The following is a 17,498-nucleotide window of genomic DNA, read 5'->3' as shown; positions in this document are numbered from 1 at the left end:
TGCTCAAAAGAAGATTTTGAAGCGGAGACAAAATTCCTATATGCACGAAAAAAGCATAAACGTAGCAGACCTGATTATAGTCTATGGGGAAGACATGAATGTAGAATGTATCCAGCATAATATGTATGACATTGATACTACATAAACGCTTCTTCTGAGGATTTAGTGGTGGATTATCCAGCTTCGTGCCTTCCGCTGCAGGGTGCAGGGACCGCTGCTCCTTCATGCCTGGCTAAACCCCATCACAAAAACATTATCCTCCCACCATGTGTGGCCGACTGGTTCATTGTATCTCCAGCGAAACACACGAGGCCTGGACTATCACAATGACAAATGGCCCCCTCCAGATAAAAACCATCATGACAATGTTTAATTTCCTTTCTTCTCCTTGAATTGATCATTTTTTATTGTGTATTTTTTACACTCCTGTGAACAACTTATAAAAGCTTATTGTGTTCACGGTCATGGAGAAAAGCAGAACAAACGGCGCATGTACAGAGCCTGAAAACCGCATATCTACAGGAACTTTATCCTGTCAAGGTCAACAGTAGATAAAACGATAATTGTTGTTTATGGTTTTACTACGTCCAAGGTCCGTGTGACCCCAGCAACAGTCACCCATTTTACCTGAATTTACAATTCTTTTGCTCTCCCGCCATCCGTTCATTATTTTAGAAGCTCATTTCGCTTATGGCCTGTCAGACTTAGTACATTGTCAATATATCTGTCTAATATTATACTTTTCCATTATTATACACAGTAATATAAATACTATAATACTACATGCAGAAGAATGCAGAAAAATATATCCACTATAATACTGCCCTTATGTTCAAGAAAATAACTACTATAATACTTCTCCTATGTACAAGAATATAACTACTATAATACTGCCTCCTGTGTACAAGAATATAACTACTATAATACTGCTCCTATGTACAAGAATATAACTACTATAATACTGCTCCTATGTACAGGAATATAACTACTATAATACTGCCCCTATGTACAAGAATATAACTACTATAATACTGCTCCTATGTACAAGAATATAACTACTATAATACTGCTCCTATGTACAAGAATATAACTACTATAATACTGCTCCTATGTACAAGAATATAACTACTATAATACTGCTCCTATGTTCAAGAAAATAACTACTATAATAATTCTCCTATGTGCAAGAATATAACTACTATAATACTGCCTCCTATGTACAAGAATATAACTACTATAATAGTGCCCCTATGTACAAGAATATAACTACTATAATACTGCCTCCTATTTACAAGAATATAACTACTATAATACTGCCTCCTATGTACAAGAATATAACTACTATAATACTGCCTCCTATGTACAGGAATATAACTACTATAATACTGCCTCCTATGTACAAGAATATAACTACTATAATACTGCCCCCTATGTCCAAGAATATAACTACTATAATACTGCCTCCTATGTACAAGAATATAACTACTATAATACTGCTCCTATGTACAAGAATATAACTACTATAATACTGCCCCCTATGTACAAGAATATAACTACTATAATACTGCCTCCTATGTACAGGAATATAACTACTATAATACTGCCTCCTATGTACAAGAATATAACTACTATAATACTACCTCCTATGTACAAGAATATAACTACTATAATACTGCTCCTATGTACAAGAATATAACTACTATAATACTGCTCCTATGTACAAGAATATAACTACTATAATACTGCTCCTATGTACAAGAATATAACTACTATAATACTGCTCCTATGCACAAGAATATAACTACTATAATACTGTCTCCTATGTACAGGAATATAACTACTATAATACTGCTCCTATGTACAAGAATATAACTACTATAATACTGCTCCTATGTACAAGAATATAACTACTATAATACTGTCTCCTATGTACAGGATTATAACTACTATAATACTGCCTCCTATGTACAAGAATATAACTACTATAATACTGTCTCCTATGTACAGGATTATAACTACTATAATACTGCTCCTATGTACAAGAATATAACTACTATAATACTGCTCCTATGCACAAGAATATAACTACTATAATACTGCTCCTATGTACAGGAATATAACTACTATAATACTGCTCCTATGTACAAGAATATAACTACTATAATACTGCTCCTATGTACAAGAATATAATTACTATAATACTGCCTTCTATGTACAAGAATATAACTACTATAATACTGTCTCCTATGTACAGGAATATAACTACTATAATACTGCTCCTATGTACAAGAATATAACTACTATAATACTGCCTCCTATGTACAAGAATATAACTACTATAATACTGCCTCCTATGTACAGGAATATAACTACTATAATACTGCCTCCTATGTACAGGAATATAACTACTATAATACTGCCTCCTATGTACAAGAATATAACTACTATAATACTGCCTCCTATGTACAAGAATATAACTACTATAATACTGCTCCCATCTACAAGAATATAACTACTATAATACTGCCTCCTATGTACAGGAATATAACTACTATAATACTGCCTCCTATGTACAAGAATATAACTACTATAATACTGCTCCTATGTACAAGAATATAACTACTATAATACTGCTCCTATGTACAAGAATATAACTACTATAATACTGCTCCTATGTACAAGAATATAACTACTATAATACTGCTCCTATGTTCAAGAAAATAACTACTATAATAATTCTCCTATGTGCAAGAATATAACTACTATAATACTGCCTCCTATGTACAAGAATATAACTACTATAATAGTGCCCCTATGTACAAGAATATAACTACTATAATACTGCCTCCTATTTACAAGAATATAACTACTATAATACTGCCTCCTATGTACAAGAATATAACTACTATAATACTGCCTCCTATGTACAGGAATATAACTACTATAATACTGCCTCCTATGTACAAGAATATAACTACTATAATACTGCCCCCTATGTCCAAGAATATAACTACTATAATACTGCCTCCTATGTACAGGAATATAACTACTATAATACTGCCCCCTATGTACAAGAATATAACTACTATAATACTGCCCCCTATGTCCAAGAATATAACTACTATAATACTGCCTCCTATGTACAAGAATATAACTACTATAATACTGCTCCTATGTACAAGAATATAACTACTATAATACTGCCCCCTATGTACAAGAATATAACTACTATAATACTGCCTCCTATGTACAGGAATATAACTACTATAATACTGCCTCCTATGTACAAGAATATAACTACTATAATACTACCTCCTATGTACAAGAATATAACTACTATAATACTGCTCCTATGTACAAGAATATAACTACTATAATACTGCTCCTATGTACAAGAATATAACTACTATAATACTGCTCCTATGTACAAGAATATAACTACTATAATACTGCTCCTATGCACAAGAATATAACTACTATAATACTGTCTCCTATGTACAGGAATATAACTACTATAATACTGCTCCTATGTACAAGAATATAACTACTATAATACTGCTCCTATGTACAAGAATATAACTACTATAATACTGCCTCCTATGTACAAGAATATAACTACTATAATACTGTCTCCTATGTACAGGATTATAACTACTATAATACTGCTCCTATGTACAAGAATATAACTACTATAATACTGCTCCTATGCACAAGAATATAACTACTATAATACTGCTCCTATGTACAGGAATATAACTACTATAATACTGCTCCTATGTACAAGAATATAACTACTATAATACTGCTCCTATGTACAAGAATATAATTACTATAATACTGCCTTCTATGTACAAGAATATAACTACTATAATACTGTCTCCTATGTACAGGAATATAACTACTATAATACTGCTCCTATGTACAAGAATATAACTACTATAATACTGCCTCCTATGTACAAGAATATAACTACTATAATACTGCCTCCTATGTACAAGAATATAACTACTATAATACTGCCTCCTATGTACAAGAATATAACTACTATAATACTGCTCCCATCTACAAGAATATAACTACTATAATACTGCCTCCTATGTACAGGAATATAACTACTATAATACTGCTCCCATCTACAAGAATATAACTACTATAATACTGCTCCTATGTACAAGAATATAATTACTATAATACTGCCTTCTATGTACAAGAATATAACTACTATAATACTGTCTCCTATGTACAGGAATATAACTACTATAATACTGCTCCTATGTACAGGAATATAACTACTATAATACTGCCTCCTATGTACAGGAATATAACTACTATAATACTGCCTCCTATGTACAAGAATATAACTACTATAATACTGCCTCCTATGTACAAGAATATAACTACTATAATACTGCTCCCATCTACAAGAATATAACTACTATAATACTGCCTCCTATGTACAGGAATATAACTACTATAATACTGCCTCCTATGTACAAGAATATAACTACTATAATACTGCCCCCTAGGTACAAGAATATAACTACTATAATACTGCTCCTATGTACAAGAATATAACTACTATAATACTGCCTCCTATGTACAAGAATATAACTCCTATAATACTGCTCCTATGTATAAGAATATAACTACTATAATACTGCTCCTATGTACAAGAATATAACTACTATAATACTGCTCCTATGTACAAGAATATAACTACTATAATACCGGCTCCTATGTACAAGAATATAACTACTATAATACTGCTCCTATGTACAAGAATATAACTACTATAATACTGCCTTGTATCTTTGCTGTGCTGCTATATAACCCCCATAACCAGTTTTGGGGGTTTCCTGGCTTCTTCCCTGTTTCTGGGTCTTGTCTCCTGGGATTTTCCATCTTGTGTGCTGTTCTCCGGGTGTAACGAATAAATCCTTTTCTATGACAATAGATGTTGATGGACCTTGATTGTGTTTTATGCTGGTAGGAAACCGCCCTTGTGGGTGACTGAAAATCAATCCGGTAAGCCAAGCATAGCCGAGCCAGGCATAATCTATTACTGGTTTTGGGAGTTCGTCCTGACGTCAAGCACATAGCTAATTTCTTTGGAATGGCGGCCGTTTGGAGGGGGAGGGGAGGAGGCGGGTGCTGGCCCTTTGGGACATTGGCCTGGAAGGTTCTATAAAAATATATTCTGCGGAGGTGCATCAGTATAAGATCCCCCGGAGCTGCATTCCGAATTCTTTTTGTTATTTTCTCGTACTGCCAGATTCTTGGTTCAGTGTCTGCCTGGGATTGTGATGTGAGGATGAAAAACTCCATTTTTCGTTGCCCTATGCTTTCAAGCAGCGCCTTGTAGTAGCATGATTGCATCCGCTAAAGTGGCCCAATAGCGCCGCTCCATGCGAGCCCGCCATTAAAACATAATATGTAGCAGATTTTATGTTGACATATTTCCAGTGATTGTTTCTACTTCTAGGACTTCTTTATGCCGTCCGATATGTCCGATCGCTCAGCGCCATTTGCTTCTTGATACCGTGATGGAGGCGGACATGTTTTACACCTGGCCATTGTTTCACACCCTGATGCAAATAGGTCCCGAAACTGGTATTTCTGGGAGCCTTTATTTTTGTGTTGGGCGTTACTGTGCCGATTGGCGAGGATTGCCCTCTAAGCGGGGTCCCCTGCCCCCGCAAGAGACAGGGCTTCCTATCTAAACGGAGCATGCCCACTACAGCTCCAGAGACTGCAGGACTGTCGCATAGAGTTTGAGACGCGGGACCCCTCATCAGACTTTATTATTTTGGGAATACCCCTTTAAGTAGTTCCACCATTGGGGGTCACAAAGTTTGGAATTCTACCGTTACTGCATTAGTGATCTTGTTGTCGTCACACAACTTTCCCAAAATTCCTCTTCTGTATGTCCAGGAAAGGTGGGCGGCATCTCCTGTGCCGTAATCACATCCGTACTGCTTGTCACCCAGCTTTCCCAGGATCAGATAAAAAGTCAACTGGACCCCAAGACAAGGGGGCTTATTTTTGCGGTAATAAAATCCCGGTGTAAACGCTGCCGTGTATCCGGGCGCCTTCTTGCTGCCATGTGCACAATCCCTGCCTCCTCTGGAGTTTTTTGTGGATACGTAGAATTTCGCGGAGTGGAAGTCATTAGTTCCAGGCGAGCGGATTTAACGAGTCAATGATTTTACAACTGGCAGGACGCGGGTAATGGAGAAGCAGGTTAGGAAATAATCCGCCTAGGGATGAGACGCGCTAATTCTTCCCTGCTCCGCGTTGGATCACGTCCTCCGTGTCATCTCGCTTTTCCATAGCCTTCTGATGCAATAGTCGCAGACAATGCGTTCCGAATGTAGCGCCATTAAATTCCCCGCCCCCGCCCAGAACACAGACGCCTTTACAAACCGCAGTAATTACTTGGCAGAGGGAGCGACACTTTTGGGATTTGCAGAGTCAGTTTTTTTTTTCCTTTTTTATTCGTTCTCCGTCAGGTTTTTGTGTCACCTCCTCAGCGGTGATTGCGTTTGTACGCGCTGCCGAACAAAGGACTCCGACGTGTCCAAGTTTCTGTAGAGCGGGGGTCTCGTACGTTGCAGCCGCGTTGTCCCACTCCTTAAAGGGTCCCTACGCCTTCACACCAAGTACGTGCATCAGCTCTACTCTGCTTTTGCAGCATGCGGAGTACGGACCCTGTATACTGTCTATGAATCTGTACGCCGCAAAAGCAGAACAGAAGCAAGCGGAAAAGCACAGATCGGTCGGAGAAACGCCGCTGCGCCTTCCGAGCTCCGTGTGAAGGTTTAGATACCCTAATTCTTCAGTTTTTCTGTCTTCCTGCAGTTGCGGACACTTACCTATACCTTGCTCATCCTGAACCTCCTGCTTCGTGAATCGAATGCAGATTTATATGTAAAAGAAAAGGGAGAGGTTGGGGTAAATTCACACCTTGGTTTGCAGTGCTTCTGTCCCTCTGTATGCTCCAGAAATGCCCGTAGACCCCCATGGGCCTGCTGGGATCTGCTATACGTCGGGATCGGACTGTCAGACGCTGCAGAAGCATTATATACAGATATGGTCTGTGGGTATACATCTGTAGGACAAGATGATGGGAGTGGTGGTTCTCCTCGCAGCAGAATATGCTGGTGCTGTATGAGTATATAAACATACATGGAGATATGGGGCTGCAGAGGTCTACCATAAAGTACATGGGCCCCAATCTTCACCTACCCTGTGCCCCTTATATCAGCGTGGTCGGCTTCTGGTGACACCCCGACCTCTGCAGCAGATAATTCATTCCCCCAATGTCTGGAGCATTAGGAACTTGGGGGGGGGGGGGGTCTCTTCTGCTCTGTGTTTGGCGCTTTGTATTGGGGGCTGCGCCGCCAGTAACTGATTGATTACCTCTCGTTTCCCTCTTTCAGGCCATCGCCGGATATTTTGACATGTTCTTCAAGAAGGATTGTCATACCCCAGTAAGTACATCAGTGTAAATTAATTATCAGCTTGGTCGTGTCGCGCCGCACGCCCCGGGCTGTGCGCGGATGAGGGGCATTTTGTTGTTGCAAGCATTTCATGTAATATCAAGTAATGTAGCGTGATATTACAACTACTGCTCCCACTCTGTGTCATTAGGTGTCGTTCTCCACCAGCCCCACATGCACCAGGACCCACTGGAAGCAGACCGTCTTCCTTCTGGAGAAGCCGCTGACTGTCAATGCAGGTAAAGTGACGTGTGCCGCCGATGACATACACCTCTCTGCTGCATCCACTTTGTCACATTGACTCCTATTTACTACAGACTGACCCGTTACAAAACCAGCGCAGAGCATGACATCACAACCCCTTGCCCATTTACACCCCATCTTCCCACCTTCATTAAGTATGGGGGTCATTTACTATCAGAAATACGCCAGTTTTCTGGCGTATATCTGTCCCAGATTGCTGTGCAAAGGTTTTTTGCGCACAATCTGCGACTTTTCCCCGCTCACATCAGGTCTAAAAAAAAGGGGGCTGTTTTAGCTGTAGAAAATGTTCTAAATGTAAGACCGTAAAGAAGCCGGTGCAGATTTAGACTGGCGGTGGATGCGCCATAGTTCTGTAGAGGCCGGCACCTCTACATAACTTTGGCGGATCCGCTGCCAGTGCAGGGATTTCATAAGACCGGCAGCTAAAATAAATCTTACTAAATGACCCCCTGTATTTTTACAACTTTCCCTTCATATTATAACTCCTTCACCAAATCCCCCTCGTATCCCATTACATTATAACCACTTTGCCCCTAATTAATATGCAACTCATTTCTTATTACTTCTCCCTAATAATCCAGGTATTACACTGGAAACTTTGTTGCAGTTTCTTCTCCTACACTGTGACCTCTCCCCTCCTCATCTCCTTATACATTGTGACCTCTCCCCTCCTCATCTCCTTATACATCGTGACCTCCCCCCTCCTCATCTCCTTATACACTGTGACCTCTCCCCTCCTCATCTCCTTATACATTGTGACCTCTCCCCTCCTCATCTCCTTATACATTGTGACCTCTCCCCTCCTCATCTCCTTATACACTGTGACCTCTCCCCTCCTCATCTCCTTATACATTGTGACCTCTCCCCTCCTCATCTCCTTATACACTGTGACCTCCCCCTCCTCATCTCCTTATACATTGTGACCTCTCCCCTCCTCATCTCCTTATACATCGTGACCTCTCCCTCCTCATCTCCTTATACATTGTGACCTCCCCCCTCCTCATCTCCTTATACATCGTGACCTCTCCCCTCCTCATCTCCTTATACATCGTGACCTCTCCCCTCCTCATCTCCTTATACACTGTGACCTCTTCCCTCCTCATCTCCTTATACATTGTGACCTCTCCCTCCTCATCTCCTTATACATTGTGACCTCCCCCTCCTCATCTCCTTATACATTGTGACCTCTCCCCTCCATCTCCTTATACATTGTGACCTCTCCCCTCCTCATCTCCTTATACATTGTGACCTCCCCCCTCCTCCTCTCCTTATACACTGTGACCTCTCCCCTCCTCATCTCCTTATACATTGTGACCTCTCCCCTCCTCATCTCCTTATACACTGTGACCTCCCCCTCCTCATCTCCTTATACATTGTGACCTCTCTCCTCCTCATCTCCTTATACATCGTGACCTCTCCCTCCTCATCTCCTTATACATTGTGACCTCCCCCCTCCTCATCTCCTTATACATCGTGACCTCTCCCCTCCTCATCTCCTTATACATCGTGACCTCTCCCCTCCTCATCTCCTTATACACTGTGACCTCTTCCCTCCTCATCTCCTTATACATTGTGACCTCTCCCTCCTCATCTCCTTATACATTGTGACCTCCCCCTCCTCATCTCCTTATACATTGTGACCTCTCCCCTCCATCTCCTTATACATTGTGACCTCTCCCCTCCTCATCTCCTTATACATTGTGACCTCCCCCCTCCTCCTCTCCTTATACACTGTGACCTCTCCCCTCCTCATCTCCTTATACACTGTGACCTCTCCCCTCCTCATCTCCTTATACATTGTGACCTCTCCCCTCCTCATCTCCTTATACATTGTGACCTCTCCCCTCCTCATCTCCTTATACACTGTGACCTCTCCCCTCCTCATCTCCTTATACACTGTGACCTCCCCCTCCTCATCTCCTTATACATTGTGACCTCTCCCCTCCTCATCTCCTTATACATCGTGACCTCTCCCCTCCTCATCTCCTTATACATTGTGACCTCTCCCCTCCTCATCTCCTTATACATTGTGACCTCTCCCCTCCTCATCTCCTTATACATTGTGACCTCTCCCCTCCTCATCTCCTTATACATTGTGACCTCTCCCCTCCTCATCTCCTTATACATTGTGACCTCCCCCCCCTCATCTCCTTATACATTGTGACCTCTCTCCTCCTCATCTCCTTATACATTGTGACCTCTCTCCTCCTCATCTCCTTATACATTGTGACCTTTCCCCTCCTCATCTCCTTATACATTGTGACCTCTCCCCTCCTCATCTCCTTATACATTGTGACCTCTCCCCTCCTCATCTCCTTATACATTGTGACCTCCCCCCTCCTCATCTCCTTATACATTGTGACCTCTCCCCCCCTCATCTCCTTATACACTGTGACCTCTCCCCTCCTCATCTCCTTATACATTGGGACCTCTCTCCTCCTCATCTCCTTATACATTGTGACCTCTCCCCTCCTCATCTCCTTATACATCGTGACCTCTCCCCTCCTCATCTCCTTATACATTGTGACCTCTCCCTCCTCCTCTCCTTATACATTGTGACCTCTCCCCTCCTCATAGAAATATAGAAACATAGAATGTGTCGGCAGATAAGAACCATTTGGCCCATCTAGTCTGCCCAATATATCTGAATACTATGGATAGCCCCTGGCCCTATCTTATATGAAGGATGGCCTTATGCCTATCTCATGCATGCTTAAACCCCTTCACTGTATTTGCAGCTACCACTTCTGCAGGAAGGCTATTCCATGCATCCACTACTCTCCCAGTAAAGTAATACTTCCTTATATTACTTTTAAACCTTTGCCCCTCTAATCTAAAACTGTGTCCTCTTGTGGTAGTTTTTCTTCTTTTAAATATGCTCTCCTCCTTTACCGAGTTGATTCCCTTTATGTATTTAGCAGTTTCTATCATATCCCCTCTGTCTCGTCTTTCTTCCAAGCTATACATGTTAAGGTCCTTTAACCTTTCCTGGTAAGTTTTATCCTGCAATCCATGTACTAGTTTCGTAGCTCTTCTTTGAACTCTCTCTAGAGTATCTATATCCTTCTGGAGATATGGCCTCCAGTACTGCGCACAATACTCCAAGTGAGGTCTCACCAGTGTTCTGTACAGCGGAATAAGCACTTCACTCTTTCTACTGCTTATACCTCTCCCTATACATCCAAGCATTCTGCTGGCATTTCGTGCTGCTCTATTACATTGTCTTCCCACCTTTAAGTCTTCTGAAATAATTACTCCTAAATCCCTTTCCTCAGATACTGAGGTCAGGACTGTGTCAAATATTCTATATTCTGCCCTTGGGTTTTTACGCCCCAGGTGCATTATCTTGCACTTATCCACATTAAATTTCAGTTCCTTATACATTGTGACCTCTCCCCTCCTCATCTCCTTATACAATCTGACCTCTCCCCTCCTCATCTCCTTATACATTGTGACCTCTCCCCTCCTCATCTCCTTATACACTGTGACCTCCCCCCTCCTCATCTCCTTATACATTGTGACCTCTCCCCCCCTCATCTCCTTATACATTGTGACCTCTCCCCTCCTCATCTCCTTATACATTGTGACTTCTCCCCTCCTCATCTCCTTATACACTGTGACCTCTCCCCTCCTCATCTCCTTATACATTGTGACCTCTCTCCTCCTCATCTCCTTATACATTGTGACCTCTCCCCTCCTCATCTCCTTATACATTGTGACCTCCCCCCCCCTCATCTCCTTATACATTGTGACCTCTCTCCTCCTCATCTCCTTATACACTGTGACCTCTCCCCCCCCTCATCTCCTTATACATTGTGACCTCTCTCCTCCTCATCTCCTTATACATTGTGACCTCTCCTCCTCATCTCCTTATACACTGTGACCTCTCCCCTCCTCATCTCCTTATACATTGTGACCTCTCCTCCTCATCTCCGTATACATTGTGACCTCCCCCTCCTCATCTCCTTATACATTGTGACCTCTCTCCTCCTCATCTCCTTATACATCGTGACCTCTCCCCTCCTCATCTCCTTATACATCGTGACCTCCCCCTCCTCATCTCCTTATACATTGTGACCTCTCCCCTCCTCATCTCCTTATACATTGTGACCTCTCCCTCCTCATCTCCTTATACATTGTGACCTCTCCCCTCCTCATAGAATCATAGAATGTGTCGGCAGATAAGAACCATTTGGCCCATCCAGTCTGCCCAATATATCTGAATACTATGGATAGCCCCTGGCCCTATCTTATATGAAGGATAGCCTTATGCCTATCCCATGCATGCTTAAACCCCTTCACTGTATTTGCAGCTACCACTTCTGCAGGAAGGCTATTCCATGCATCCACTACTCTCCCAGTAAAGTAATACTTCCTGATATTACTTTTAAACCTTTGCCCCTCTAATCTAAAACTGTGTCCTCTTGTGGTAGTTTTTCTTCTTTTAAATATGCTCTCCTCCTTTACCGAGTTGATTCCCTTTATGTATTTAGCAGTTTCTATCATATCCCCTCTGTCTCTTCTTTCTTCCAAGCTATACATATTAAGGTCCTTTAACCTTTCCTGGTAAGTTTTATCCTGCAATCCATGTACTAGTTTCGTAGCTCTTCTCTGAACTCTCTCTAGAGTATCTATATCCTTCTGGAGATATGGCCTCCAGTACTGCGCACAATACTCCAAGTGAGGTCTCACCAGTGTTCTGTACAGCGGCATAAGCACTTCACTCTTTCTACTGCTTATACCTCTCCCTATACATCCAAGCATTCTGCTGGCATTTCGTGCTGCTCTATTACATTGTCTTCCCACCTTTAAGTCTTCTGAAATAATTACTCCTAAATCCCTTTCCTCAGATACTGAGGTCAGGACTGTGTCAAATATTCTATATTCTGCCCTTGGGTTTTTACGCCCTAGGTGCATTATCTTGCACTTATCCACATTAAATTTCAGTTCCTTATACATTGTGACCTCTCCCCTCCTCATCTCCTTATACATTGTGACCTCTCCCCTCCTCATCTCCTTATACATTGTGACCTCTCCCCTCCTCATCTCCTTATACAATCTGACATCTCCCCTCCTCATCTCCTTATACATTGTGACCTCTCCCCTCCTCATCTCCTTATACACTGTGACCTCCCCCCTCCTCATCTCCTTATACATTGTGACCTCTCCCCCCCTCATCTCCTTATACATTGTGACCTCCCCCCTCCTCATCTCCTTATACATTGTGACCTCTCCCCTCCTCATCTCCTTATACATTGTGACTTCTCCCCTCCTCATCTCCTTATACATTGTGACCTCTCCCCTCCTCATCTCCTTATACATTGTGACCTCTCCCCTCCTCATCTCCTTATACATTGTGACCTCTCTCCTCCTCATCTCCTTATACATTGTGACCTCTCCCCTCCTCATCTCCTTATACATTGTGACCTCCCCCCCCTCATCTCCTTATACATTGTGACCTCTCTCCTCCTCATCTCCTTATACACTGTGACCTCTCCCCCCCCTCATCTCCTTATACATTGTGACCTCTCTCCTCCTCATCTCCTTATACACTGTGACCTCTCCCCTCCTCATCTCCTTATACACTGTGACCTCTCTCCTCCTCATCTCCTTATACATTGTGACCTCTCCCCTCCTCATCTCCTTATACATTGTGACCTCCCCTCCTCATCTTCTTATACATTGTGACCTCTCCCCCCCTCATCTCCTTATACACTGTGACCTCTCCCCCCCTCATCTCCTTATACACTGTGACCTCTCCCCCCCTCATCTCCTTATACATTGTGACCTCTCCCCTCCTCATCATCTCCTTATATATTGTGACCTCTCCCCTCCTCATCTCCTTATACATTGTGACCTTCCCCCCCTCATCTCCTTATACATTGTGACCTCCCCCCTCCTCATCTCCTTATACATTGTGACCTCTCCTCCTCATCTCCTTATACACTGTGACCTCTCCCCTCCTCATCTCCTTATACATTGTGACCTCTCCCTCCTCATCTCCTTATACACTGTGACCTCTCCCCCCCTCATCTCCTTATACATTGTGACCTCTCCCCTCCTCATCTCCTTATTCATCGTGACCTCTCCCCTCCTCATCTCCTTATACACTGTGACCTCTCCCTCCTCATCTCCTTATACACTGTGACCTCTCCCCCTCCTCATCTCCTTATACACTGTGACCTCTCCCCTCCTCATCTCCTTATACATTGTGACCTCTCCCCTCCTCATCTCCTTATACATCGTGACCTCTCCCTCCTCATCTCCTTATACATTGTGACCTCTCCCTCCTCATCTCCTTATACACTGTGACCTCTCCCCCCCTCATCTCCTTATACATTGTGACCTCTCCCCTCCTCATCTCCTTATACACTGTGACCTCTCCCCCCCTCATCTCCTTATACATTGTGACCTCTCCCCTCCTCATCTCCTTATACACTGTGACCTCTCCCCTCCTCATCTCCTTATACACTGTGACCTCTCCCCTCCTCATCTCCTTATACATTGTGACCTCTCCCCTCCTCATCATCTCCTTATATATTGTGACCTCTCCCCTCCTCATCTCCTTATACATTGTGACCTCTCCCCTCCTCATCTCCTTATACATTGTGACCTCCCCCCTCCTCATCTCCTTATACATTGTGACCTCTCCCCTCCTCATCTCCTTATACATTGTGACCTCCCCCCTCCTCATCTCCTTATACATCGTGACCTCTCCCCCCCTCATCTCCTTATACACTGTGACCTCTCCCCCCCTCATCTCCTTATACATCGTGACCTCTCCCCTCCTCATTTCCTTATACATTGTGACCTTCCCCCCCTCATCTCCTTATACATTGTGACCTCTCCCCTCCTCATCTCCTTATACATTGTGACCTCTCCCCCCTTTATCCTATAATCCATCTATAACATTATAACCTGTTCTCTTCCCTCATATCCACCTTTATGACCCCCTCCCCCCCTCCAAGGACGGTCCCAGTCTCTTCCTCACAGTTTAGATCTTCCTAAAGCTCATTTGCACATTTCGCGCCTCTCATTTTTCTCCTGTCGCCCTCCTCTCCTCCGTCGACTCTCTCTTTACTACCTGACATCATGGCCATTGTCAGGAACATAAGCCCAGTTTGTCACTTTTCATTAATCGGGCCGTCCCTCAACAAGACTTCTGAAATCCCCTCTCTATATATAATGGCATGGAGGTGGGGGCTCAGCGTTAGATAAAGCGCTTCTGTCTGGTCTGCCTGTCACAGTGAGAGAGGAGAATGATCAGTTCTGGGACTTTATAGACGATGCCGGGGGAGACATAATGTGTTCATTTCACTTGCCGGCTCCGCATTGCAGACCTAGTGATGCTCGGCACAGACTGTCCCTGCTCCATCCCTCGTCTTACATTCTGTAGATGCTATCGGTGTGGCGAAAACCAGCCCTGAATATTCGCTCCTCAACTGTCCATGAGGTTCCTGCAAGCAAGTATCTTCTCGTTGCCTTTTGTGAATCATGACTCAACAACTTATTCCTATAAGACCCGGAAAACTGCAGTGCGAGCCATCTTCTGCTGTATCCATAGTGGACTTTGGTGGGAATAGCCTGGTTTCTGTCACTTCAGGTGGAACAATACGGCTGCAGAGAAGGGTGGCGGATATAGAGAGTATAGTTTTGGATCATAGGAGACTAATTAAGCTATCGCCCTAAACTGGTTTATAGCATCCAAAGTTTTTTTAGTTTTTTTTTGCTTGGGTCTACATCACTGGAAATCTCCTTGTTTTGTTAGAGCTGTAGACCTCACATCCGAGGCAGACGATACGGGCTTCATGTGCCCTAAATATTAAAGAAAAGACTGCATAAAAGCTAGAAACCCAGATGTCATCTTTGGTAATCTGTACCCTTCAGTATTGGGATGCTCGGTGCTTGTTGTCTCCTTCCATGGCAGCAGTGTAAATGAGTCGTGAACCAGTAGATCATGGTTATTCTAGCTCAGTCGTCTCTCCTTAGCTAGGTAAGACCATGGGACATGCAACCTAAGGTCCAACCTCAAGCACATCAGTCTCCTCATTCTCGGTATAAGTCACTGGCCATACAAGCTAAGGTCCTACCTCAAGCCCATTCATCTTTTTCGTTGCTGTATAAGTCAATGGCCATAAAACCAAAGCTTGTTCTACCTCAGCCCAATAATCTTCTCACTAGTCCATTGCTTATACCATCGAAGGTTCTACTTCTGGCATGCGCCCCATTTCCTCATTCCCAGTATAAGTTAATGGCCGTACAAGCTAAGGTCCTACCTCAAGCCCATCCATCTTTTTACTTGCCTTATAAGCCAATGACCATGAAGCCAAAGCTCTGGTCATTAGAGACCAATGGCTGTACCATCTACGATTCTAATTTTGGCATCCCCCACTTTTCCTCATTGTCAATATAAGTCAATGGATGTACAAACGAAGGCCCTACGTCCAATCCTGTCCATCTCTTCACTGGCGATATGACCATAAAACCTAAGGTTGTTCTACCTCCCATCGGTTCTAAGTCAATGAAGCTATGGCTACTCAACCTCAGGCTCCCCCATCTCATCTCTGACAATGAAAGCCAACCTCCGTTACAGGAAATGTATTTTCCTTTGCTCCGTCTGGTCCACCATTTTCAGTGGCCATAAAATCCCACTGGCCTCAGTCCCACTCTTTCACTCCATTTACAGAACTTATTGGAGGTTGTGACCTTATCCCAGAATCATGGCAGCAGATTCCAGACTAATTCGGTATTTTTATGTGACCCTCTTTTCCCCAGTACCTCCCAGGTTTTCTGAGGTGAGCCCCCTGCCCGGTTCTGCCCTCAGAGGGTTCTTTAACTCTGAGTAGTTTTGTTAGAATGGATCCAGTCTAAATCAGTATGCAGTGACGGGAGCGAGCTGACCGGGAGGAAATATGAGGGAATTATCCTGTGATCAATTGTCGCCTTCCAGTCCTGCCGGGGAGCAGCACTTATTTATTGTAACGGCGAATGCTGCTGTCAGAGAACGTGCTCGCTGTACAAGAAAAAATACAAGATTGCAGAAATTTTCCATTGGAGAAAAAAAAATATTTGCATGCACAGTGGAAAGTCATCGAAACCAAACAGGATTAATTGTGTATTACAGAATAGAACAGTTCAGTAATTCATACATTTATGTTTTGGGATGGAGCGCAAAGCAGCAGTACCCTTCTTAATAACTGCAGGGAATATTCTCAACCCCAAAACTGTGCAGGGGGTGTTTTCACCCCTAGTACTCTGTAATTAATTTCTCATCCCAATACTCTCACTGCAGAGGGTGTTCTCACCTGTAGTACTCTAATTGATTTGTCACCTCCAGTACTCTGACTGCAGAGGGTGTTATCACACCTAGTACTGTGATTACTGAAGGTGTTCTCACCCCCAGTACTGTGACTGCAGAGGTTATTCTCACCCCCAGTACTGTGACTGCAGATGTTATTCTCACCCCCAGTACTGTGACTGCAGATGTTATTCTCACCCCCAGTACTGTGACTGCAGAGGTTATTCTCACCCCCAGTACTGTGACTGCAGAGGTTATTCTCACCCCCAGTACTGTGACTGCAGAGGTTATTCTCACCCCCAGTACTGTGACTGCAGAGGTTATTCTCACCCCCAGTACTGTGACTGCAGAGGTTATTCTCACCCCCAGTACTGTGACTGCAGAGGGTATTCTCACCCCTAGTACTGTGACTGCAGAGGTTATTCTCACCCCCAGTA

General features: G+C 43.1%; 1 protein-coding gene across 1 annotated transcript in view; it reads left to right on the top strand.

The window, feature by feature from the left end:
• Positions 1 to 17,498, top strand: part of PRMT3 (protein arginine methyltransferase 3) — an 81,058-nt gene that overhangs the window by 59,346 nt on the left and 4,214 nt on the right. The window contains exons 14-15 of the mRNA XM_040409755.1: positions 7,440 to 7,490; positions 7,651 to 7,738. Of these exons, the coding sequence (XP_040265689.1) occupies positions 7,440 to 7,490; positions 7,651 to 7,738 (139 nt within the window). The remainder of the gene's footprint in view (positions 1 to 7,439; positions 7,491 to 7,650; positions 7,739 to 17,498) is intronic.

This window comes from Bufo bufo, chromosome 10 (assembly GCF_905171765.1).
Source record: "Bufo bufo chromosome 10, aBufBuf1.1, whole genome shotgun sequence".
NCBI classification, from domain to species: Eukaryota; Metazoa; Chordata; class Amphibia; order Anura; family Bufonidae; genus Bufo; species Bufo bufo.
The sequence above is the reverse complement of the archived record's forward strand: the minus strand, read 5'-3'. Positions and strand labels throughout refer to the sequence as shown.